Consider the following 25,228-nt stretch of genomic DNA (forward strand, 5'->3'; position numbering starts at 1 on the left):
ATTACAAGTTCATTACCTTCTACTATATGATAATTTTAATACTTCTAGGTTTCTTTTAAAATATTTGTAGGGAATAATAATAATTTTCCTAACAACAACAACAACAACAACAACAACAACAATAATAATAATAATAAATAAATAATAATAATAATAATAATAATTAATAATTTATAATCAAAATAATTAATAATAATAATAACAAAAATTAATAATAATAATAATAATAATAATAATAATACCAACAATAATATTAATCATAAAAATAATAATAAAATATTAATATTGATTGAAATTAAAAGTAGAATATTGAAATAATTATTATTATTGAATATTAATTATTATTAGTAATTATTATTTGAAAATAGAGCAGAGCAGAGCAGATTTCTTTTGAACAGAGCAGAGCAGAACAGATTCGATTTGAGCAGAGCAGAGCTCAGCAGAGCAGAGCAAAGCAAAGCAAAGCAAAGCAGAGCAGCTCTGCTCTAAAGAACGGGGCCTAAGTGGTTTCACTATGACTTAGCTTTCGGATACATGAATCTATGATTATGACAAGAATGCATACAATAATTTTGGCCCAATTTGAATGGGATGGGCCATAAAATATACTACTAAGTAAATCTTTGTTGCCTTACTTGCTTGGCCCGTACCTATTTCCATGGGAATTGACAAGTAAAGCCATCAAGATTCAAGATGCTAATACATAATTACGATACATAATTTGCACATAACTCTTTTTTTTTTTTTTTTTGAAAGAAGTCCTAAAGGACATTAAATTTCATTAATAATAGCCATACGGCATCTACAATTGACAATTAACGATAATGAAAACGAATTTAGCAAAATCAAACAAGAATTAATCGGGGAAGGGCTAAGAATCCAAATACATAAATATAACAATTCGGCACATTCTCGGTTCGTTGTCTCATACAACTTTTTGAGTGGATCCGTCGCCGCTTCGCAATTTTGTGAGAAAGAAAATTCTTGTGTTGATTCCTTAACCCGAATCCGAGCCATAATCAATAGTAGTCCCGCACAACCAGAGACCAAATTAAACACAAATAAAACCTTGTCTTTCGAAGGAGTCCGAAAAACCTTGTCTTTCGAATGAAATCGAAAAAACCTTGTCTTTCGAAAGAGATAAACCCTTTCTTTCGAGGGAGACATTATTGTAACCTAGAACAAATTAAAAAACTTAAAAGAAAATAAAATTTGGGGCTTTCCACCGGTGAAATCCGATGGAAGCCCCTTCAAATTTGACAATGGAGGCTAAAGTTTAGGAGAGAGAAGAGAGAGAGGAGGCTAGGGTTTTTTTAATTAGATCTGAACGATTATTAGTTAATTTGCACATAACTTTTGCTACATATATAATTATTTACTTTATTTAAGCATTGCAAATGAGTTGAATAATATTAATTTATGAAAATAGTGCAAAAAATCAAAATGATGCAACTAGCTATTTGTACATGATTCATGAGAATGTAGATAATATTGTTATATTGTCTATAATTGATCCGAATCTACTCGTAATACGGAGTAACAAATTTTCTTAACCTTTGATAGGGCACTGAATCACTGATCTTGTGAATGCAAAATTTGGCCATATATTTCAACAAAACCTGATTTTTCATTAAACCAGCAAAAAACCTCATTCTTTGTAGTTTAAGTACAACAATGTATTGATCTCAATGATTAGCATCGATACTGATGATTGACATGAACGCCTTCATTAAGCATCTGCCCTTTATAGCACAAATCATACGTCTGAAATTTGATAGGATTCACAAATTTATTTTATCAAATTTCATTCCACTCCAGCTTGATTGACTCTATACTGAGGCTCCTTTGACCAGCTCTCTACATGAGCAACTACCTTTTGTGCCTGCTCATAACAACATACAAATATAGACCAATCAAAATACTGAATATAATACTCTCTCCGTCCTCAAATAAAAGTCTCATTCACCCCAATTCAATATCGAATGATAAACATTAAGCGTACCTCTTTATCCCAATCGCATGAAACTGTGATTATGCCTAATATCACTGTCTGAAGAGCAGTGCCACCAAAGATCATACCAGCCCAAATTCCCTATTATATGCATTAATCATACAAATTATAAGGAAAAAAAACTCCTAAAAAATGCTAGGAAATTATCATAAATTAAGAAAGTTGAGTTAGTTGAAAATGGTTACCGTAACACCAGTGTTGAACACCCATCCCATAACAACCCCAAGAGGAAGTCCAACAACATAGTAGCACCCGATATTGATGTATGCTACATAGACTTGCCATCCCGATCCAATTGCCACCCCTGGATCCCCATAAACATATTCGAAATAACATATTAGCTCATTATTAATTAATTCATTATATACAGTGCACTTATAATAACTTATTTTCAGATATTCTTTAACTTATTACGACATGTTTGATTTTTCTTCTGGGGTCGTTTTTATTAATTTGATATAGGTAGTCAATAACAAAAACTATCTACAATACATGTACAACTCTCATAATATAGGTGCATCATTTTTTTCTTTTCCTTTTAGTTCCATATATAAATTGTACGGAGTAATAAATAGAATTTAGTTTATATCAATTTTATCTATTACACACTTCTTAAAGTCATCTACTTTTAATTTGTACGTCATTAAACGTGTTAAATAATATAAGTACATCTGTACCACACTCATGTAACAAAATAGAGTCGATCTAACAAGCATCTCTTGAACTATCACTTTTGTACAGAAGTAAGCATGTCATAATCTAGCAAACTTTTTTTTTTTTCTTTAGAAAGAGAATGGAAATGAGTCCTATCATGTTCTAATGTTCCATCTTTATAACCATGGCTATAATTTCGTCAGGTCATGCATATTATTAAAAGGCTGTAATTGTATAAAAGTAAAAGTGATTGATAATTTAACCTTTGTTCTTGTTATCCTGTCTATTACTTTTAGCTAGGACCGTTTGATCATTATTGTTAATTAGCATCAAATTGATAGTAATAGACTAATCACTAATGTAACATAGTTATACGACAGATTCTATTAGATGGATTTTATGTTAATATCCACTGTATGATAATGCAACTCGATTTTTGAATACCCGATGGTGTTACCTGAAAGGACAGGCTGAACGCTGTTTAAAAGAATGGTAACAGCCAAAAGCCATGAAAGTTTATCAACTTCTTCAAGAACAGGAACACTGTCTGAGAATATGATGGCAAACCTATCATGGAGTGCCATAATTATTACGCAAAAGATTAGTCCGATTACTGTGGAGGTTGCAACTGACACTTTTGTCGCGAATTTTGCTGCTTTGCCATTGCCTGCTCCTAATTCATTTGCCACTCTTACTCTGTTCAAACATAACGTACGGAGTATAGTAATTGGTTAGCTAACTTCGTATCGTTATTTAAGTCTATTACATATTATTGCAAAATGTTATGCAAATATATTACGCAAGTAGCAAATGCAAAGTAAATTATAAGAGGTAGAGAGGATGAAACCTAATTAACTGCGTCACTTAAGTTATTTCAATTAGAGCAAGGTTATTACGAAACAAAATTCTTGTGAAACATAATAATTGTAATTGGGGCAATTATCAAACCAAGACTATAGTATATACCACACAAAATCTACCACTAACAAAGTGATTAGTAAATAAGTCCAGTTTAAGGGCTTGTTCTCTTCAGCTTAATTTTAGTTCAGTTCCTAATTATCTTCTCTCATAAACAATTCAATAAATCAGAATAGGCCCTTAGTCAAACTCTTTGGTTTCAGACTTATGTTTGGTCATTACTAATTAGTTTATATCAATAAGTTGCCAACTAATTACTAAACAATCAGCTTGTTGATATAACTAATTATATTAACTAGCTTGGCTAATTCTTAAAATCATCTATTTTACCAAATACCAAAATAGTTTATTGTAAGACCAACTCTTACAAAAAGCTTGATTGAGCAACCTTTGCAAACATTAGCTTATTGAACTAAAATAAGCTCTTTAAATCATCTATTTTCAAAACACCAAAATTGACTTATCTTAATAATGCCAAACCCCTATAAACAAAATGTTTGCTTTCAATAAGCTAAAATCTCATGAATCATCTCTTTACCAAATACGCCAAAACTGATAATTGTATTTAAACCAATATGATCAGCATCCGTTTCGAAAGTGTACAATGTGTGAAATTAACTTGTTAGTAATTAGTGACGGACTGTATATTCAATCACTCAGTGAGTGATAGAAATTTCCTCAATAGGACATGTAGCACGTTAGTAAAGAACTAAAGGGCCGGGTTAAAGAAGTCGTAATTAATAAGGCTGTCCGACGGTCCTACACCAGTTACCCCTCAAGGCCCCAACTTTACTAGTATTATAGAAACCAAATCCTTTTGAAATTTTATTGGGCATGATTCATATTTGTTGATTACTGAATTAATATTTAATAATGTGTACTCGATCAATATAATTTGAGGACATACAATGGTACAAAATCTATTCCAATAGTAGTTGGTAGGGTGCATATCATCTTATGTTGATATTATCAGATCATCACTAAATAATGGAATTGCATTTGTGCAAGCTAAAAACTAAAGGATAAAAAAAATTTGTAGTGCAGAGTATTTGTATGTGTTATATGAAGTACTTCGTATGTGTTGGACCGTATTGGTGCATACTATTGTATCCCACTAGAATTCATAAAATAACGGATGAATTTATTTTTGAGTTAAAATTATGTCAAAATTTAAAGGCCAATCCATCTCCATTTAGTGCAATTTGTGGTTCCTGCAAGCGAATGCACCATGGTGCATCCGCCTTCAGAGAAAAAATTTCAGATTTAGTGACTTAGCTAGTTAGGTCCTAAGGAAATGTAATGACATTATTTCATGTTTGTGAAATGCAATCTTTTCAATAGATCAAGATTTGGTAAAATATTCATATATATTTAAATAACAGATAGATGAAAATAATTATTATAGTTTAGTACTCCCTAAATTACATTCTTACTTTTCTCTATTATATGAGGAATAAATACTACTCCGTAGAAATAAGTTTGCAATCTTTTCTATTATATGAGGAATAATTATTATAGTATAGGAATAAATATATTTCATGTTTTTGAAATGCAATCTTTTCAATAGATCAAGATTTGGTAAAATATTCATATATATTTAAATAACAGATAGATGAAAATAATTATTATAGTTTAGTACTCCCTCTGTCCCTATACAAATTCTTAAATGGACCTGATTCACACTAATTTATTGTGGACCACTAACATTAGAGAAAGTATGGTTGTTTTATTAACAAAAAAAAGGGTCACTATAATTTTAAAAAAGGTCACTATGTTGAAATAAAAATCATTTTGGTAATATATAGGCCTAAGTGGTTATTTTTGTAATGAAATATTTTATATACTGATCAATATGAATAATAAAGGCCACTATGCTAAAATAGGGTAATAGCGTCGTATTTCAAGTTCACAATATTATTAAACGTTGTAGTAGTTTTAATAAAGGTTACTATGTTAAAAATAAGGTTACTATGTTAAAAATAATGGTCACTATATTCAATATAATGTCAGTTGCGTGTGTATAAACCTCGGGTCCACAATAATATTATTGTGAACCAGTTCCACGCAAGTGTTTTTGTTGTCCCTAAATTACATTCTTACTTTTCTCTATTATATGAGGAATAAATACTAGAAATAAGTTTGCAATTTAGGGACGGAAAGAGTATAACACGACTAATACCCTAAGTTAGATAAAGTTCCACAATGTATCCGGAGTATATATAATGTATTATTGTTGAAAAGAACTGGTCGAAGAAAAGACAAAAGAAATATTACCCGGTTGCAGCGAAGAATGCAAGAGGAATCATCATCTCCCAACCATTAATAGTCATGCTGTCCGTTCAATAAATTGACAAGATCAGTACTAGTATTAAATTTATCGATTAACCATGTAATGTACTTATAAATAGTAGGTCCACAAAAATAGATTTTATCAATATAATTGTAACAGAAAAAAAGAACTATTAACAATGTACAATGACATTTACTTACCAAACTGATAAGGCATCAACGGCAATCGCAGCATTTTCTAAGCCACCTACCATCAGAACCAGTATTCTGTAGTACCAATTCTCCAAGCTTTGTTTGCATCAGGGAACATATAGACACAAACAAAAATTTAGTATAAAGGTGTAAGGTTACAAAACTCGGAAAATATCTAATCATTCCGTTTTAAAATATAAGTCGTTTTAAAACACACAAAAAAAATAAATGTTGTTTGGGTCCAATTTAGTCCAATTGGGCCTAGACATTAAATGATCCAATTAAAAGCCCAAGGTCAAGGTTCATCTCTCCAATTGTGCTAAAGTCAAAGATCAGTCCTCAAGGCAAGCCAATTGGGCTAAGGCCCAACTTCTCCATATATGCAAAGGTATAAAAACCATCAATATTACATTTGTACATTCATTCAAGAAAAGCCTCAAGCAATTAATTCTCTTGCATAGTGTTCTCTTTCTACACACTGTACTGACTTTAGCATCGGAGGGGCCTTCCTCGGCAACACCCCCGAGGCTAGTTTACGTGTGTTTACTGTGCAGGAAACCTTCGGCCCGACATCACTTGGACCGAATCCAGTCTTCTCCACTTCATCGGACCTTCGACAAGGACCCATTGTTTTCACCCGAAACAATTTAGCGCCGTCTGTGGGGAAGACTTTCAAAAATCTTTAAGCCAAATTTCTAACCAAGATCATCTTGCAATTATCTTAGTAGCAATGGCTAAGAACCGCAAGAGCAAAGGCCTCCGTCAAGGAGCAGGCGAAAAGCCTAAAACCCCTACACCATCACCCTCGCCGGACCGGAACTCTCCCAAGGGTGCCAGCTCGGGGGGAGGATCATACAAGGAGGATTCCCTTTCTCCCGTAATTCATAACTCTCATCATAGGCCGAGTCACTCTCGGTCTAGCAGGGGTGAGTCCGATCATAGGACACATTCAGTGCCCCAAAGCCAACCATCGACTGTGCGCCCTCATTCCCATACTCGGCCGAGGACCCCTTTGACGGGGCCCAGCTCAGAGGAGGTGGCAAGAGCACTGACAGTGCTCATGGAGGCAATGAGGGCACAAAATATGCCACCACCTCGTGATCGAACTCCTCTGCATACCCGGCATCAACGGAGGAAGCTAGACCATGATGGTGGGAAGCTTCCTTCCTTCCGGGAACTGGAAGAGTGGGAAGAGGATACCTGGAAAACTGAAAAAGAGAGGAAAAAGAACCCTCAATTTTTCAAAGGATCCTCATCCTCCCGACCAGAAACGCATAAGAGCAGCAGCTCAGCTTCTCGGCCAGAATCTACTCACCGAGAACAACCTGAGACTGTTCGCCGAAGCGTCCTCGACCGACTCGGCGGCAAGGAACCGAGCGTGCACAGTCGCCTCTCGTTCCCTGCGGCCGAGGCCCAGACTTCCCAGCCAGGGACGAAAACCACTCCTACCTCTCTAAGAGAGCGGAGCGCGGTCCCTTCGGCCAGGAACAAGGGCAAGACCGTTATGCTACCCGCCAGTTCGCCATTCGAGCAATGGATACTGGAAGAGCAAGTGCCCACGGTTAAAATACCGTCGCACATCACATATGACGGGACCTCGGATCCGAAGGACCACGTGGCCTCGTATGAGACTCATATGCATCTTTGCCCCAGATCCGAAGCGACTTGGTGCAAATATTTCCCAACCACTCTCAAGGGGGTCGCGCAAGCGTGGATCTCCAAGGGAGTAAAGCAAGGCTCCATAACAGGGTGGGATGATCTGTCCTCCAAGTTTAGGAGCAAGTTTTCCACGGCAAACCGCCGAGAGAAGACTACTGCAGAACGTCATGATTGAATTTTTGGTCATTGACGCTCCTTCAGTGTACAACGTGATTTTGGGGAGACCCATAATTCATGAGATCCAAGGGGTCGTCTCAACTTATCATCAGCTGATGATTTACGTCTCAGACGTTGGCTTCCCCGAAAGGATACAGGGCAACCAAAAGGACGCCCGAAGGTGCAACTACCTCAAGCCATCCAGTAGTCGCCCAGATGACGACAAGGATGAGGAGGAGAAAGAAAAAGAAAGAGAGCCAAGCACAAAAAAGCCGAAAGACCTAAGTGCTTCGGCCCAAGGATCTGTACCCAGAGGTAAAGGGCCCGAAAGGGAAAAGGCTAGCTCTTCAGCTGAACAGCAAGACTCAGAGAGCCAGCCGAAGAACAAAAAGACTGGGACACCTGCTGACATAGGCAGCAGGCCAGATTCTGAAGAGTCCAGTCCATCAGCAATGGACATGGACCAACAGACTGAAACAGTTGAGTTGGCCGAAGGAGACGTTGAGAAATGTGTAACAATCGGGATGGACCTTGATCCGAACACCCGTTGTGAACTAATTCAGCTCCTTCGGGACAACAGAGATGTGTTTGCTTTCTCGGCAGCTGATATGCCCGAGATAAGTCCAGACCTCATCTCCCATAAGCTTAATGTTGACCCAACGTGTCGACCAATTAAGCAAAAGAAGCGGAATTACTCCGCTAATAAGAACCGAGACATCGCAGCCGAGGTCAAAAAATTGCTGGAGGCAGGCTTCATCGAGCCTTGCCAATATCCAGAATGGCTGGAAAATGTGGTGATGGTTCAGAAGGCCAATGGTACCTGGAGGATGTGCGTTGACTTCACGGACCTAAATAAGGCTTGTCCGAAGGATTTCTATCCCTTGCCGAGGATCGATCAGCTAGTCGATTCGACAAGTGGCCATGCCTTGCTTAGTTTCATGGACGCATTCTCGGGGTATCATCAGATCTTCATGCACCCCGACGATCGAGCAAAGACGACATTCGTCACGAACGCTGGGGTGTACAATTACAAAATGATGCCCTTCGGATTGAAAAATGCGGGGGCAACCTATCAAAGGCTGGTGGATCAAGTTTTTCGCCGATCAAAAGGGCCGAAACATGGAATTCTATGTCGACGATTCGATCGTCAAAAGCAAAAAATCTGAGGACCATGTTAAGGACCTGGCTGAAACTTTCGCCACCTTAAGAAAGCATCAAATGAAGCTGAATCCGAAGAAGTGTGTCTTTGGTGTGAAGTCAGGGAAATTCCTTGGGTTCATAGTCAGCAAGAGGGGGATTGATGCCAATCCCTCCAAAGTTAAAGCAGCGCTCGACCTTCCTGAGCCGAAAACAAAGCGGGATGTTCAGCGGCTCACCGGAAGAATGGCAGCCCTCTCGAGGTTCATTTCCAGAGCTTCGGATAAGGGGTTACCTTTCTTCAAAGCCCTGAAACTCCCGAAAACAAAAGAGCTCGTTTGGGAGGAAGAGCAAAAAGACGCCTTTAAACAGTTCGGGAGCATCTGGCTCAACTCCCAACGCTGGCTAGCCCAGTAGAAGGAGAAACTTTGTACCTGTATGTGGCCGTTAGCCCAGCCACCATCAGTGCAGTACTGCTGAAGGAAGAAAGCAAAAGTCAGCAACCGATCTACTTTGTCAGTCATACACTGACGGATGCCGAGACTCGCTACCCTCTACTCGAGAAAGTCGCTTTCGCAGTAGTAGTAGCCGCTCGGAAGCTGAGGCCCTATTTTGATTGCCAACAGATAGTGGTCTTAACTGATCAGCCGTTGGAAAAAGTTCTCGGCAAGGTTGAAAAATCTGGTAGGCTAGCCAAGTGGGCTTTTGAGCTCACCGAATTCAGCATCAGCTACCGTCCGAGGGCTGCCATTAAGGCTCAAGCTCTAGCGGATTTCTTGGCCGAATGCGCATACCAAGAAGCGCTAGACAATGAAAAGAAAGTCTGGACCGTGTTTACAGATGGATCTTCCACCGAAAACGGTTCGGGGGCAGGAGTAGTGATAACTTCTCCCGAAGGCAAATCCTTCGAGTATGCACTAAAATTTTCTTTTAAGGCCTCGAACAACGAAGCCGAATATGAGGCAGCAATCGCCGGCCTAGAATTGTGCATCTCCCTGGAAGCCGATCATGTCTGCCTGAAAACAGACTCTCAGCTAGTTGCATATCAGATTAGCGGCAGCTACGAGGCCAAAGAGCCCTCCATGATAGCTTATCTTGCCAAGACCAAATCAGTCATTGCAAAGCTGAAAACTTTTGAGGTTCAGCTGATCCCAAGGGGTCAGAATACTCAAGCCGATGCACTCTCCAAACTTGCCAGTTCAACTCTTACCGAGCTGAACAGATCTGTATATGTAGAAGTGCGTCGAGAGAGAAGTGTCGACGAAGCACCTGAAGTGTGCTGCGCTGACCCAGAGCCTAGGTGGATGGACCCCATCCTAGCTTTCAAACTTCGGGGAGAAACTCCCGAAGATAAAGCTTTGGCCTCCAAGATGAAGAGAACCAGCTCAAGGTTCATTGTCTTCAGGGGGGAACTTCTGAAAAAGTCCTTCTCAGCCCCATTGCTGAAATGCGTGGGACCAACAGATGCAGATTATATCCTACGGGAGATTCACCTCGGCATCTGTGGGAACCACATTGGGGGAAGGACCTTAGCCCACAAGGCATTGAGGGCTGGATATTACTGGCCCACCATGATCGCAGATGCTAAGGAGCTGGTCCGGAAATGCGAAAAATGTCAAAAATACGCTCCAGTTATCCACCAGCCAGCAAGGGATCTTCAGCCGATCCTTAATCCACTCCCGTTTGCCCAATGGGGACTGGATATACTAGGACCATTTCCAGAGGATGTGTACCAGAAAAAATGGTTGATAGTTGGTGTTGACTACTTCAGTAAATGGATCGAGGCCGAAGCAGCCTCGAACATTACAGAGCAAACTGTCAGAAAATTTATCTGGTAGAATATCATCACTCGTTTTGGCATCCCGAGAGTATTTGTCTTCGATCATGGGAGGCAATTTGATAACTTACCACTGAAGCGGTATACAGACCAGTTCGGCATCAAACTGGCATATTCAGCAGTATGCCACCCGCAAAGTAACGGACAAGCCGAAGCTGCAAATAAACAGATCCTAAATGCCCTCAAAAAGAGGGTGGAAGATCAAAAGTCCAAGTGGCTGGAGGAGCTCCCTGGAACCCTTTGGTCCCTTCGGACAACTGAAAAAGAGGCAACGGGCTATTCACCTTTTGAACTGGTGTATGGTGCCGAAGCCATTCTTCCAGTGGAAATTGGCTCTGAGAGCCTACGAGTGCACCACTTCTCGGCTGAGAATGAGCGACTGATGAGGGAATCTCTCGATTTCCTCGACGAAGTAAGAGACTCAGCCCGAGACAGAATGGTTGCTTATAAGCAGAGAATCAGCAAATTTTATAACCGAAGGGTCCATGCAAGGCCTCTTAAAATTGGAGACCTTGTCCTTCGGAATGCTGCTGCAGTTCAGAAAGGCCGAATCCATGGGAAACTCTCAGCTGCATGGGAAGGGCCTTATGAAATCTGTGATGAGCTTCAGCCAGGGACATACCGACTTCGGCAGTTGGATGGAACTGAGTTGAAAAATCACTGGAACGCTGATGTACTGAAAAAATATCATGTGTAAACCCTTCGGGGCAGAACAATCTTTGTAAGTACATTTTGAACTAATGAAAGGCCTTGGAGCCGCCATTTATATAGATATTTGCAACTTTTTATCCTTTCAAAGTTTTCTTGGTTCTATCTACTCTTTAAGGGTTTCTTATTCAGCCTCGTCTGAAACCTTTGCCTTTGGGTAACTGGGTTTCAGATTGCTGACAAAACTCGTCTTTTTAAAGAACACTGGTCTTTCAGCTGAAGTCAAACTTTAGTAAGACTTGTTCTCCAAAGACATGAGTCCATGGACAATTATGGGATATTGCCTTAACTGAGCCTTGTATCCCAGAAAGCCATTATCCGAAACATTGCCTTCAGTTGGCCCTGTGTTTCGGATATCCATTTTTCAATGATAAGACAGAAAATCAAGGATAACAGCAACTGTTGGAAATTGTTTATTCAGCCTCGTCTGAAACCTTCGCCTTCGGGTAACTGGGTTTCAGATTGCTGACAAACTCGTCTTTTTAAAGAACTCTAGTCTTTCAGCTGAAGTCAAGTTTCAGTAAGATTTGTTCTCCAAAGGCATGAGTCCATGGACAATTCTGGGATATTGCCTTAACTGAGCCTTGTATCCCAGAAAGCCATTATCCGAAGCATTGCCTTCAGTTGGCCCTGTGTTTCGAATACCCATGTTTATTCAGCTGAAGCCATACTTCAATTTCTGGGGGGGGCAAGAAGCACTACCAGTGCAAGTTCATGTTCAGCAGAATTGAAGAAACAGTAAAGCATTCAAAAACAAAGCAGCTGAAGAAAAGAACATCAAATTAATAATTCATGCTCAGAAATTGAGCTACAAGTTCAAATAAGTTAAGAAACTATATCGGCAGCCGCCCACAAGCGGAAAATAACAGCTGCCGAAATACGTACAGAAGCAAAAAAAAATAAACTGTTTTGTACGACAAGGCAAGCTGAAGCAAAAACAAACAAGGCAAAAATTCAGAAAGCGGCAAGTCTAAAGTTGAGCGCATGATGAACCGCAAGATTCTGAAGACGACTGCCCGAGTTCCTATGCTTCAGCCCGAGGATCAGACTGGTCAGCATTGTTGGGCCCCATGGTGGTCTCAGCCCCAGCAGCAGAAGAAGCAGGCTTTGCACTCTGCCGAGCCTCCCTTTCCCTCTGTTCAGCCTCCAACTCCATTCTCTCAGCTTCTTCTTCGGCTTCCTCAGCCTTAAGGATTTCAGCTTCGACTGGAGTTGCATACTTCATATGAGGGTCTTCGGGATCCTGGACCCATTCAGCACATTTGGACCAGTCCAACTTCGGCTCAGCATGAAGGCAGACTCTTCGGCACACTCTGAACCCGTTTCTGAAACCCATTTCATATTCTTCCTGGGTATAGACACGGACTTTGAGTAGAGCCTCAGCATTAGCCAACTTCTTCTTTGTCTCCTCCAAGTCCTTCTTGGATTTCTTCAGCTCATCGGCGAGCTTGGAGGAGGAACCTTTCAGCTCATTCAGCTCCTGCTGAACTTGGGAAGCCTCTGTCTGAGCCTGGGCCGCTTCTTCCTTTTTGGCCATCAGCTGATCCTCAGCTTCTTGGAGCTTAGCTCTCTGAGCTTCAGCAGCAGCAGCAGCCTCTGAGAGTTGGACATCCCTGGCTTGGAGCATCACTTCAGCAGCCATTCTGCTGGCTTCAAGAGCTTCTAGTTGTTGCTGCACTTCAGCTTGTGCAGCAGCTCCTTCCTGGATTCGGCTCTCAATGGTAGCCTTGAATTTGGAGATGTCCACTCCCATGTGCTCTTGGAGGAATTTTTCCCCTTCCATCAGTGGGGGAAAAACTTCCTTCTCCATAGCATCGCAGAAAGTTTTGAGGGCTTCAGCAGCTTTTTTCTCATATTTTTCACCCTTCTGCTGCTTCTCTTCAGCTGCTGCTTGCTTCAGCTTAGCAAGCTTTAACTCCTCTTCGGCTACCTTTTTGTCGTGCTCGGCAACGTCCACCCTATCTTGTAGGGTATCTATCAGCTCTACAGTGAGAGTCTAATTGTGCACGAACTGAAAACAGGAGCACAAGTTAAAATAAAAAATAATAATAATGATAATTAAAGAGCTGAATTTTAAAGGAGATAAAGGCAAGGAAAATCACCTGCATCATCAGCAGTTGGTTAGACCTGGCTGGGTCAGGAACTGATCTGCTGGATTCGCCCATCCCAGCAGTGGCCTTCAGCGACCAGATTCTTGCCCTATCTACTTCGGACATGCCAGCAAAATCGCCGAAGTAGGCTGCAGCACCTTCTCGGTTCTGACCCCATATGAGGTCCCAGATGTGATCTGGGATTGGAATTCGGGGGGCCAAGAAACCCATTTCTCCAGATTGCAGAGTCTGGAAGGAAGGAAAGGATGACGATGGAGCTTCTTTAACTTTGGATGGCTCAACATCCTCCTTCTTCTCAGAAGAGTCAATTATTATGACTACTTCTTCTTCAAGGGTGAGGACGAAGGCCTCGACCTCTCTTGCAATGTCTGCCGTGAAACCCTCAGCACTGGGCATCACGAGATCCTCATCCTTGTGCTCAGCAGCACTCTCTTGAACTTCTTCTTGGACCCCTCCCTTAGATTCGGGAGTTTTCTTATCCACCTCCATCTCGGGAGGTGGCGGAGGGGTCTTTGGAGGTGATTGAGGTGGTGGCCGGGGAACCCTCGGCGATCCATTGCCTTCCTCGGGTTCCCTTATTTCGACGCCGATGGTCATCGGCCTCCGCTGAAAGTCGTGGGGGCCGATGATGGCCATTCTTCAGCGCCTTTTCTGAAGCGACTGCTCATCCATGTCTGAGTCTGAGGACTCTTCTTGTATCTGGTCTTCGGGACGAACAGGGGCTTTCCCTTCTCTGTGTCTATTACTCTCTTTAGACTGTAAAAGACAGGGGGGGAGGAAGAATGTGAGTAAAAAAAAAAAAAACAACAAAACAATAAACAGAAACAGACAAAATTAAGTCTGAAAGCTCACCGAGGTCTTCAGCAAAGCCTCGTCTTCTTCAGTTGCCCTAGCTGCAGCTTCTTCTTCAGCAGCCCTGGAGGACCCTTCTCCTCCTTCACAAGCTTCAATAACCCGTGCAACCTCTTCGGCCGTACGGGCAGCTTCAGCTTCTTCGTCCAGATGCTGAAACCAGGGATCTCTCTTCTTCCACCAAGGCTTTTGCCTCTGATACAGAGCAACAGCCTCAATTTGGAAGTGGGAAGAGTCTAGATGAACTTCTCTATGCCTCGGTTCAGTGATAGAGGGGGCCCGATCAGTTACAACTCGTTCTCGGTTGACGCCAAGACGAGCGTAGTTAATGCCGACGTTGGTCTCCTCCCGCTCTGAAAAAGAAAAGGGGAAAGGTCAGTTTAGTTAGGTTGGCACAGCATAAAAAAGCGAAGTGAAAGAGGAGAAAAAGAGATAATTAAAAGGCCTCGGCCCCAGCCGAAGAAGCTTACCATCCTTAAACTTTCGGCTGAGGCCGACAGCTGCTAGCATGTTCTCTTGGAAAACATAATGCGTATCGGGGAGCCAAGTCTCCGGGATATGTTGCATTCGGCCGCTGCCCCCCCGGTTTGGCAGCTTGCTGAAGATATTCTGTTGATTAAGGTTCGGATCTGGGCCGTCATCCGCGGGGGGACCTAAGCTTCCCATGTCGGGATCAGGCTCAGCAAGGTACCGGGGAGCGCTGAAGACGCAAGGGTGGCCTGGGTCCGTGGGTGCCCTAACCCAAATCCATTGACCTCTCCAGTCCTTGTCTGAAGAGTCGTTCGGCCACATGGTTAGGTACTGGGGCCGAGACTCAATCCGATACCACCCAGAACCATGACTTCCGTGCCCACTTTGAATATTTGGCACTAGACGATGAAGCTTTTTGAAGCAGTGCAGGTTCGGCACATACCTGAAGAACTTGCAGACCCATAAGTATGTCATCACCCTTCGGATGCTAATAGGAGTTAGCTGACATAGGGAAATATTGTAATGGATCAGCAAGTCTCGGACGAATACGTCCTAAGGGAACCTCAGCCCATAATGAAGTTGTCTTGTGTACACCCCCGCATACCCCGGGGGTGGACGATGGATTCTATCGGATGCCACGGGCATTCGGCACCAATACCCATCAGCTTCAAGGATGTCGTAATGCAACACAATTTGTTCGGCAAACCGATACTGTTCGGCATTCTCCACCCACCATGAGTAGGGGCGGTTCTTTATCATGGCCGAAGCTACTTCGGCATCCTCCCACTCTGAAAACCCGGGAAGGATATCCCAAAGGACAGCGGGAACTTCATCGTCCCGCCCAGAAGCGCTCGGCCCCTCCGTTCTCTGAGGAGGAGCCGAGGAAATTGGAGTCGCCCTAATCCCTTCGGCAGGGTCAGACTCTGCTCTTTGTCCATTCCAGGTCCCAATCCTGTTCCTGGGATCGGGAATTGGCCTTGCTCTTCTTGGAGCACGGGCTCTACCCCTAACTCCTCTCGCCATTGATAATTTCGAAGAAAAAAGTCGAAAAAAAAGGAAGGAGTTCAAATTCGAAGAAAAATAAACTAAAATCAAAGGAATTTACCTTAATCTGAAGCGAAAGTTGCCGATTTACGAATTGGTAGTGGAGAGTCTCAGTTTCTAAGCTTAATGCTCGGGGAATTTGCGAAGTTTTGATGCGGGTTCTTGGGTTCTCTCGAGAATTCTGGGTTTGTGTTGGTGAATAAGTGAGGAAAGATGACGCGCCTCTAATTATATCTCCAAAAATGGGAATACGGGGAGTCCGCGTTTCAATTTCTCTTAAATAGCCCACTAAGTAACCGTTAAACACACGACCTTGCGATTAAACTGCCCATTATCCGTCCAACTTCCACAATTATCCGCCTTAACTATTGTTATCTCATTAATTACGGTTTAAATTCAAATTTTTGGATTAATTAAATCATTCACTTCCCTCCTTTTCTGATTAAATCAAACCCGACCCGTCATCCTTCCAAATCGGGTCTGGGGGGCAAGTTGTTTGGGTCCAATTTAGTCCAATTGGGCCTACGCATTAAATGATCCAATTAAAAGCCCAAGGTCAAGGTTCATCTCTCCAATTGTGCTAAAGTCAAAGATCAGTCCTCAAGGGCAAGCCAATTGGGCTAAGGCCCAACTTCTCCATATATGCAAAGGTATAAAAACCATCAATATTACATTTGTACATTCATTCAAGAAAAGCCTCAAGCAATTAATTCTCTTGCATAGTGTTCTCTTTCTACACACTGTACTGACTTTAGCATCGGAGGGGCCTTCCTCGGCAACACCCCCGAGGCTAGTTTACGTGTGTTTACTGTGCAGGAAACCTTCGGCCCAACATCACTTGGACCGAATCCAGTCTTCTCCACTTCATCGGACCTTCGACAAGGTCCCATTGTTTTCACCCGAAACAAATGTAAATTTAATGCGTGGTAAAATTAAAGCATACTTAATTCGTATTTTGTACTCCGTAAGAATTTTATACTCAGTACTCTTTAGAGCAATATAAGGTAGGCTACACATACAATTGTTGAAGCCTATTATTGCTAGCCCTATAATTATACATTCATTTTCAAGATAGTTCAATTCAACAACTTTAGATATCCTTTACTCAATGATAGCTGTTTATTACTCCATAATTAATACGGAGCACTTGGTAGCTAGCTAGTTCTATGATTAGGAAACTGGTTGTATTAATTGTTTGTCAATTTAATTAGCTGATTGTATTAATTAGTATTTTATGTAAACAAAATTGAGAAATTAATCATAATTTTATTTTGTAGATTGAACAATAAAAATATTGACATGAAATATGGTTATTATAGAATATTTTTAAAAAACCCCTGATAACTGGTAATTAGGGTTCGTTCTCTTCAGATTATTTTTAGTTCAGTTCAGTTCTTTATTTTTTTTTCTCTCATAAAATATTCATTTCAGTTGAGTTCAGCTCAGTTCAGTTCAGCTCAGTCATCAATCAGAACATAATTTGATCAACTTTATGATCAAATAATTGTTTCACAATTGTATTTAAATCTTCTCTTCTTCTAGTGTATTTGACATTTGGACTAGCCAATTCTCTTATTTACCCCAAAGTTCTCAAACAAACACTCCGATCCAATACTCCATAGACTTATTCTGTGATCACTGATCCAAAATTTATTATTCTATATATGATTGATTGTCTATTATGAATTTATGACTATACAAATACTGTTTAGGATTCAGCAAAATTATGAAGTGACCACCCATCTAGAATACTAGATCTATTCATAAATGTCGTTGAATCTTTATATTATTTTGTGAGGACATTACATATTACATGTGAGCCCATTTTAAAGGAGAAACTAGAAAGTGAATTAAAAGCACTTGTACTCCGTATATAATATATTGGGTGCAGATCATCAGTTGCATTATTAATGATATGATGGTATGACAAGTAAATCATATTTCAGCAACAATTTAAGAGAATTCATGTTTTCTAAAGTAGTTTTCGAAATTCACCCGTTCCCTGTTTTTATAATACGAATTACGGAGACTACTTAAAAATGACATATTATTTAGTAACAAGGACCAATTTGTTACGGAGTATTAATTATGACATGAATATCATTCAATTATATCGTCATCATGTGATGCAGCTGTTGTATTGGAATAGTCGGATAATAGAAAATTACGGAGTATAAAGTGAAAGTTGTACGTAACGTACCAAAGCATGACACCGGAGGCAGCAGAGAGCTTAACGAACTCCCAAAGACCCACAAAAGCTTGCCAAGAAAATCCACTCCATGTCTCAGGACAACCACCCCAAGCAACATACGCCATTTCGCCGAAGAAAAGGATCCACCAAGAGACATTAAGGGTTACACAAAGGCCAATAATTCCCATATTAAAGACATATACAAGGAGCCAACTCATGAATATATGAACAAAGAATGCTGCAAACGAAACCCAAGCAATGATGGCCGTCTTAAGTTGGCTTTGTAGGAAGCGTTGCACCGGGAACACGAAAGCAAAGCTGAAGTGTAGAGGGATTAGCCATGCTGCGACTAGGCCTGTTAATTCAGCTATGTCGTCTGGCTGGCCTGCTAGTTTGAGTAACGGGGTTGCGAAGACGTAGAAAGGAAGGAGGAGGAAGCAACAAAGGAAGAGGACTATCCATGATCTTTGCATGTAGATGCCTAGCATGTGTAGTTTTTTGGCTCCAAATGCTTGCCCACATAGTGTTTCCAATGCACTTGCCATACCTAGCTATGTAACATTTTATGTAAAGTGAATGAATTTGTGTTAGTAAAAAAAATTGCATAGAGGGTTAGGATTGAAATCAAGATTGAAACTTAGTAAATCACAAAACACATTTTCGGCTATATTTATCTTATTATGCAGTTCTGGTAAAATGTGTATTATTGACATAATTTTAAAGTCGTAATTTATGATGAATCAAGCAGAATGCCATGCACATGACTATGCTTAGGAGTAGAGGGATGATTAGTCCCTCCATTTCCTCTAGGTGTGATATGGATTGGACTCCTCATCTCCCTCTTTGTGATAAGAGGGGATCCATTCATATTTATCCGTGTTTGATTTTACCACGCAACTTATTCGTGTAGGAGTTTCGTGAAATCGACCACAAAGTGGAGCACAATAAAAAGAGGTAGCTGCTTAGCGTTTACCATTCCACGATATTGTACGGAGTATTAATCTTCCAATTAGAAAATTGATATTTTGTTGCCTTGTTGGTAGATTTCGTTCCAACGAATAAATTAGATGAAAAAGTTATGCTACTTTATCATATCCTTAACGATGATTAAAAAAAAATGCTTTCTAATTAGGATTCCTTAGACTTGGAAATTTGGAACACTCTAGACAAATTCACTTTAAGAAAATAATACCCTTAGATTTGATAGCCATTATTTAGTCATTAGTTAATTCTCCTTTAAATTAAAGGACTCATCATTACATTCACCTCGCCTACTTTCGTGTGTTCCTTTTTATTTTTTACTCTTGGTTTTTTCAGTACTTGATCAATGCACATCTTTGATTACAGATATCTTCAATTAAATATGAGAAGAAGAAATTTTTTTTTAAAAAATATACTCCGTACAAGTATTTTAAAAAGTATATTTAAGTCAAAATCTAATAAAATTTCACATAATATGATTTTACTGTTTATAATTGTTTTTAGAAAGTTGACCATATAAGTCCAAATGCAAAGAATTGTAAGAATCAGGTAGAACTCAATTCTCAGATTATTCAAACATTTTTCATGCTTAAATTTGTGTAATGTGTCCCACCATTGATCATGTTACGTACTACACTAATTTAAAGCAAAATTAAGCCTTAACCAAGTATCGATCAACAACAAATTAACCGTAGTCATAATAGTGGAGTTAATGTCGTAAAGTAGGACATCAATCAAGCACTCTTTTTGTAAGAGAATTCCGACATTGATAATATTTTAATTGTTTCAGTTAATTAATTAATTAATTAAGATATTACTAAGAAAAAGACTAAAGCTCGATTGATTTTACCCTTCAAATAAAAAAATAATCATATTGAGGTGTGGAACATTACTTCAAATTTTAAATCATTAATAACTTGATTTATATAGCACCCAAATTTTGAATATATTGACCTTTCCAAAGTCATCATCAAGGATGTCAATTCTCGAGTTCAACATGGTGAGTATTTGTTAAATACGGGTCTGAGCCGTACCTGTAAATTAGAACGAAGAGAGGTCCGCTTCACAAGTCCAAAAACTATATAACAATAGAAGAAGTAGCTCTTAACCTTATAAGGTGATTAACTTTGTCTTCTTTATTCAAGTAGGACACTTACATGTGATGATATTTTTGAGACCTATTTTCAACGGCATTGTATTAATGTTTCGGCAATGTAGCTAAAGTTTTTAAGACTATCCTATCTATCTTTTTGTATATCTATTTCATAAATTGAATAAAACAGTTAAGCTAAAAACTTTTTAGGCAAATATAAATAATAAACTACGTAGTACTTTGTATAAATTTACTTATTTATTTATTTACTTTTTCTGTTTTTTAAAATCTCATTATAATTTTTATTGTATGTGGTGCTTTAAATAGTTGAAATTCTTTTACTGTCTTTTGTTTTTAGCAATTATATGATACATTAGTACTATACTACTATGTAATACTTAGAGTCTGTTCTCATTGACTGAACTCAACTGAATTGAACTGAACTGAATATTTTATAAGAGAAGGAAATTAGGAGCTGAACTGAACTGAGCGGAACTAAACTGAATTTCAACGTATGAGAACAGACCCTTAGTAGTACGAACACTTTTCTTTGGTCTCACTCATATATATCAATTTTTTTCTAGCCTTATTTATTCAATTCTTTTTCCCTAATTTAGTTTCCCAAATTTAAGTACCTTAGTTAATCTTTTAAATATCTATAACCATTGTATATAAGTATATACTTGTATGATTGTAATAATGTTACGTTGTACGAGTACTTCGTAAATGGTATGCATAAAAATATAAAATATATGGAGTGCTTTTATAAAGTATATACTTCCTCTATTCTTTTTTACTTGACTTGTTTCTTTTATCACGCTTGTCGATGCAAAACTTTAGTGATCAATAACTTTAGTAAAATTTATAAAAGTTGTATATTACGATAGTACTTATTGAGACGAATTAAAAAAAATATCATATGAATATATTTTTCCTTACATACCATTTACAAAAGACGGTTAAAAGAGAGGTGGTGAATGGTGTAAAAGTCAAAGCGGGTCAAGTAAAAAAAAACGGAGGAAGTATCAAGCAAGAAAAATTCCTTACTCCGTAATAAAAAGTTACTTGAAATTCCTTATTAATTTCACACCAAAAAAGTAGTAATTCAAATTAGAATTTGACCACCAGTTGAAAAATACGGTAAGAAGTAAGAGAAAGAAACAAGACAACTGCCACTCAAAAAAGAAAAAAAAAAAAAAAAAAAAAAAAAAAAAAAAGTTTGTGCTGGCAATATCTAGAAAGCTGGGAATTAACCAGCTAATTACAAACAGCTCTTTGGACTCATTGGCTACAAATTTCAGTTTTCTTCTGATTTTAGACTTTTCTGGTGGTTCCAAAAAAATAATTAAATAAACAGATTTTTTTTTTTTTTTTATATTAAAAAAGGTATATTGTGTTAATACATTAAACTGAAGATAGACAAACGAACATGTACAAAGTATTAGTTAATCTTAACATGTATTCATACGTTAAATAACTTACTACGTATTAGTTATTACAGAGTAAATTTTTCTCAAAGTTTACCAATAATTACACCATATTATTAACTAAATAAATTTAATTTACAGAGTTTACAGAAAAGATATCCATATAAAATTAATATTATTATCCGATCCTATTTTTAACTAACGGATATACAGTAAATCTAATATATATATAAAGGGGAGTTTTCCCCCCGAGTTTTTAGGGAGACACGTAGAATTTATTTTTCTTAGCGCGCCATGTAGGATTATGAATTTAAGTTGTAGCCAATTAAATAAAAGATTATTAATTTATTTTACAATTAAATAATTCAAATGCCACGTTAGCAAAATTGACGAATGAAATTTTAATGTTTAAATTAATTAAATACAAAATATTATCTTTTAAAATTAGAAATTTTATCTAATATTTTAAAGCTAATATAATAGTAGTAACAAAAATCACATAAATATGAAAAATATTTTATTTAAAAAAATACTAACAAACCGTGCATCGCACGGGCTTCATCTAATAGTTTATATTTCATTACTCCGTAATATTTTTGCATTTGGTTTTTACTTATTTTAACTTTTTTTTTTAGAAAACAATTTTTCTTAACTTATCGTATAATAATAAAAGATAAACATAAAATAACTCATCACTTTTTCATGCATCACTAGATTTTATTTTTACATTTTGTTTTTTATTCATGTTACTCTCGTCATCTTTAATACTCCATCCGTCCTCGAAAGAACGACCCTTTCGGGTTGATTTCGCGGGTATTAATAAAGTTAAATAAAAAGAAGTAAAAGTATATTGGAAAGATAAATTTACATAGGGTTTACAAATAAAGTAGAGAAAGATAGTAATAAAAGTATATGGAAAAATAAAATTTTATATGGAGAAGCTAATTTTGCACAAATATTGTTGCAAATTGGTGGGTATTTTAATATTAATGGGTTATTCTTTTGGGACTAAAATTAGGTCAAATGAGTCTTTTTTCGGAGAGGGAGTAACAAATATAAATGTACGGAATATCATTTTTTTTTTTGAGGACAGTCTTCCACCTTTTCCTTAAGAATTTCCGATAAATGCTACACCTCACTAGAAAGAAAAGAATAGAACATTTATTGCGTACCTCAAATGAGTGTACACAATAATTTTCAAGAAAAGATTATATCATAAATGTGAAATGAACCCAAAAACAAAGGAAATAATCTTCTAAAAAAAGAAAATTATAAGAGAGATCAAAGTACAGTACATACCAAGAGGCCAAAATTGAACCCAACAATAACGGTGTTAGCAATCGAAAGAGACGCTAGTTCAACATCCCCTAGGTGGCCGGCGAAGGCGGTCGTAACCACGTTCATTGAGAAAGATGCAATCCTACTAACGATCGATGGACCGGCTACATGCCATAGTTTCTTAGACTCTTCCCACACCCTTTCTCCTAATTTTAAACACCCTTGTTGATCAACATTATTATCCTTGACAATAATCGAATTTTCGCCATTAATATTATCGTTTTTTGATAATATTAATGGTTGGTTTAATTCTTCAATCTTCTTCATAGTTTTGTTCTCCGTATTTATTTGAATATGGAAGAGTTTTGGTGTTTAGGAATTTGGATTGAATTGTTTAGCTAGAAAAGAAAAGATGGTTTTTATATGAGAGTGAAGAAAAATGTCGCACGTAAATGAATCATATACGATACACAACAAACACAAGCACTTATGTGGTTCCCACGAGTATTTATTGTAACGCTCAGTGCTGACGAAAGATCTTTTTTCGCAAAATTTGTGTATAACGTGTACAATTTTAATTGCTCAGATTTTTATACATATGCAAACTTCGGATTGACCAACTTAATTAGCTACAATACTGAATAAATTTCGCCAAAAAATAAAAAGATTTACTGAACAAGTCAGTATTATGTTGATTTGATTCAAATGATAGTTGTGAACTCCGTCCATACTTATTTTATAAGTTACCTAGTGACTCGTGTTATGTTTTTTTAATCATATTTGTCAATACACGTATAACATGTAGTAATAAAATTTATAGGCTACAAACTATATGGATCGTGTGTGGGAGGGAGTTTTCAATGTGTATTTGTGTGTATGAATGTAGAAATAATATTGGTCTAGGCCAGAGAAATTGATCGGACTACACCAATCCAAATAAAAAAGAATTAACCGGTCTGGTCTTTAAATCAGAAAAAATATATTTTGGACTTTGATTTCATCTAGCTAGTCTATAACCTTTTAAAAGCCTATTTATATTTAAGGCTTTTTTTGGGAGTATTACTATGAACCGGAATCAACAATTAGTTTTCTTTTTTATTATAATTTTCTTTTATTCCAAGATATTATAAATAAATTCAAAAACATACAAATAATCAAAATCAGTCCAGTTTGAATTTTAGAACAATTTTATCAATCTGATTTATTTGATCCTAACGTGATTGTTCAATCTCTGGATCTTGTGTATACAATTTTTGGTCTGTAGTCAATTGTGATTATTCAAATTTAGATCCACCAGTGAATAGTCCTAAATCTTAATAGTGTGACACTATGTCACTATTGCAAGTGTTTCCAAATGTTGGAGTTAGTTTCTTCGTAGTTGTCTTATTTATCATTTTTTATGTTTTTGTTGAGCCGTGAACAAATCCACAAGTGAATGAAAGTATTATTCCACATTAAAAGTGTGTAAAAGTATTGAGAAGTGTATTCCATATTAAAAAAATAAGAAAGTTGTGTACACTGTATAAGACTAAAGGGCTATTCCTCTTATTGTCATATGATTTTGAGGTGGATCGCTAACCTTCTTTATCAGATAAAATAAACACTCGTGACTGTTAAGAAAATAATGCAAATTTTCTATTTAATCAAATTTGAAGGAGAAATAAATTACATAAACAAAATGTCTATTTATACCAAAGTGCAAAAAACACAATCCCTCTTTTCTCTGAGTTATTTTTCTTCTCTCAGATTTTCTCTTGAAATTATTACATACAAATGAAGGAAATGCTCAATTTATAGTTTTCCTAAAACAACCTAAGCCATTTAAAATTTAGCCTGCAATATTTATTACCATTAGTTATTTTTCCCTATATTTGGAAACACCTTTAATTTTCAATGGTAATGCATGGTTATTTAATAACCATTTTTTTTTCTTTATGTTTCTTAATTATCTGCCAACAGTGACAAGTGTGAAATTTGCACTAAAGCTAGTACAAGTAGTTGCAAAAATGTAATCCATTCTAGATCATTTGTATGTGACTTGTGACAATTTTGAATTTTTTTTGTTCTTTCGCCTAGTGACTAACCTGAGAAGGGCCATAGTCCAAAAATGGAATTATTTGTCTTCGTTTTTGGTAATTGGCACACTTTAAATAATCGATTGTATTTTTTAAGATCGTGTTTTAGAAACTTTCTACGAGTATCATTTTCATTTCAATCAT

The 25,228-nt window shown here is 37.9% G+C and overlaps 1 protein-coding gene across 1 annotated transcript; it reads right to left on the reverse strand.

The window, feature by feature from the left end:
- Nucleotides 1–1,444: 1,444 nt before the first annotated feature.
- Nucleotides 1,445–23,453, reverse strand: LOC110706652 (protein DETOXIFICATION 27-like). The gene is made up of 8 exons (XM_021884601.1): nt 23,031–23,453; nt 18,240–18,781; nt 6,074–6,160; nt 5,858–5,914; nt 3,123–3,361; nt 2,197–2,315; nt 2,003–2,092; nt 1,445–1,882 (listed from the first exon to the last, which is right to left on the reverse strand). Exons 1-8 carry the CDS (start codon nt 23,334–23,336, stop codon nt 1,805–1,807), a joined length of 1,518 nt encoding a protein of 505 aa, XP_021740293.1. The 5' UTR covers nt 23,337–23,453; the 3' UTR covers nt 1,445–1,804.
- Nucleotides 23,454–25,228: the final 1,775 nt, after the last annotated feature.

This window comes from Chenopodium quinoa, unplaced genomic scaffold, assembly GCF_001683475.1.
Source record: "Chenopodium quinoa cultivar QQ74 unplaced genomic scaffold, ASM168347v1, whole genome shotgun sequence".
Classification (NCBI taxonomy): domain Eukaryota; kingdom Viridiplantae; phylum Streptophyta; class Magnoliopsida; order Caryophyllales; family Amaranthaceae; genus Chenopodium; species Chenopodium quinoa.

Bases quoted from the DNA above. Each gene is read 5' to 3' on its own strand.
- LOC110706652 (XM_021884601.1), bottom strand. From the start codon at position 23,336: ATGAAGAAGATTGAAGAATTAAACCAACCATTAATATTATCAAAAAAC. The intron at 2,316-3,122 runs GTAACACCATCG...ATGGGGATCCAG, and splicing joins CGTTCAGCCTGTCCTTTCAG to GGGTGGCAATTGGATCGGGA. The intron at 2,093-2,196 runs GTAACCATTTTC...TGCATATAATAG, and splicing joins TGTTCAACACTGGTGTTACG to GGAATTTGGGCTGGTATGAT.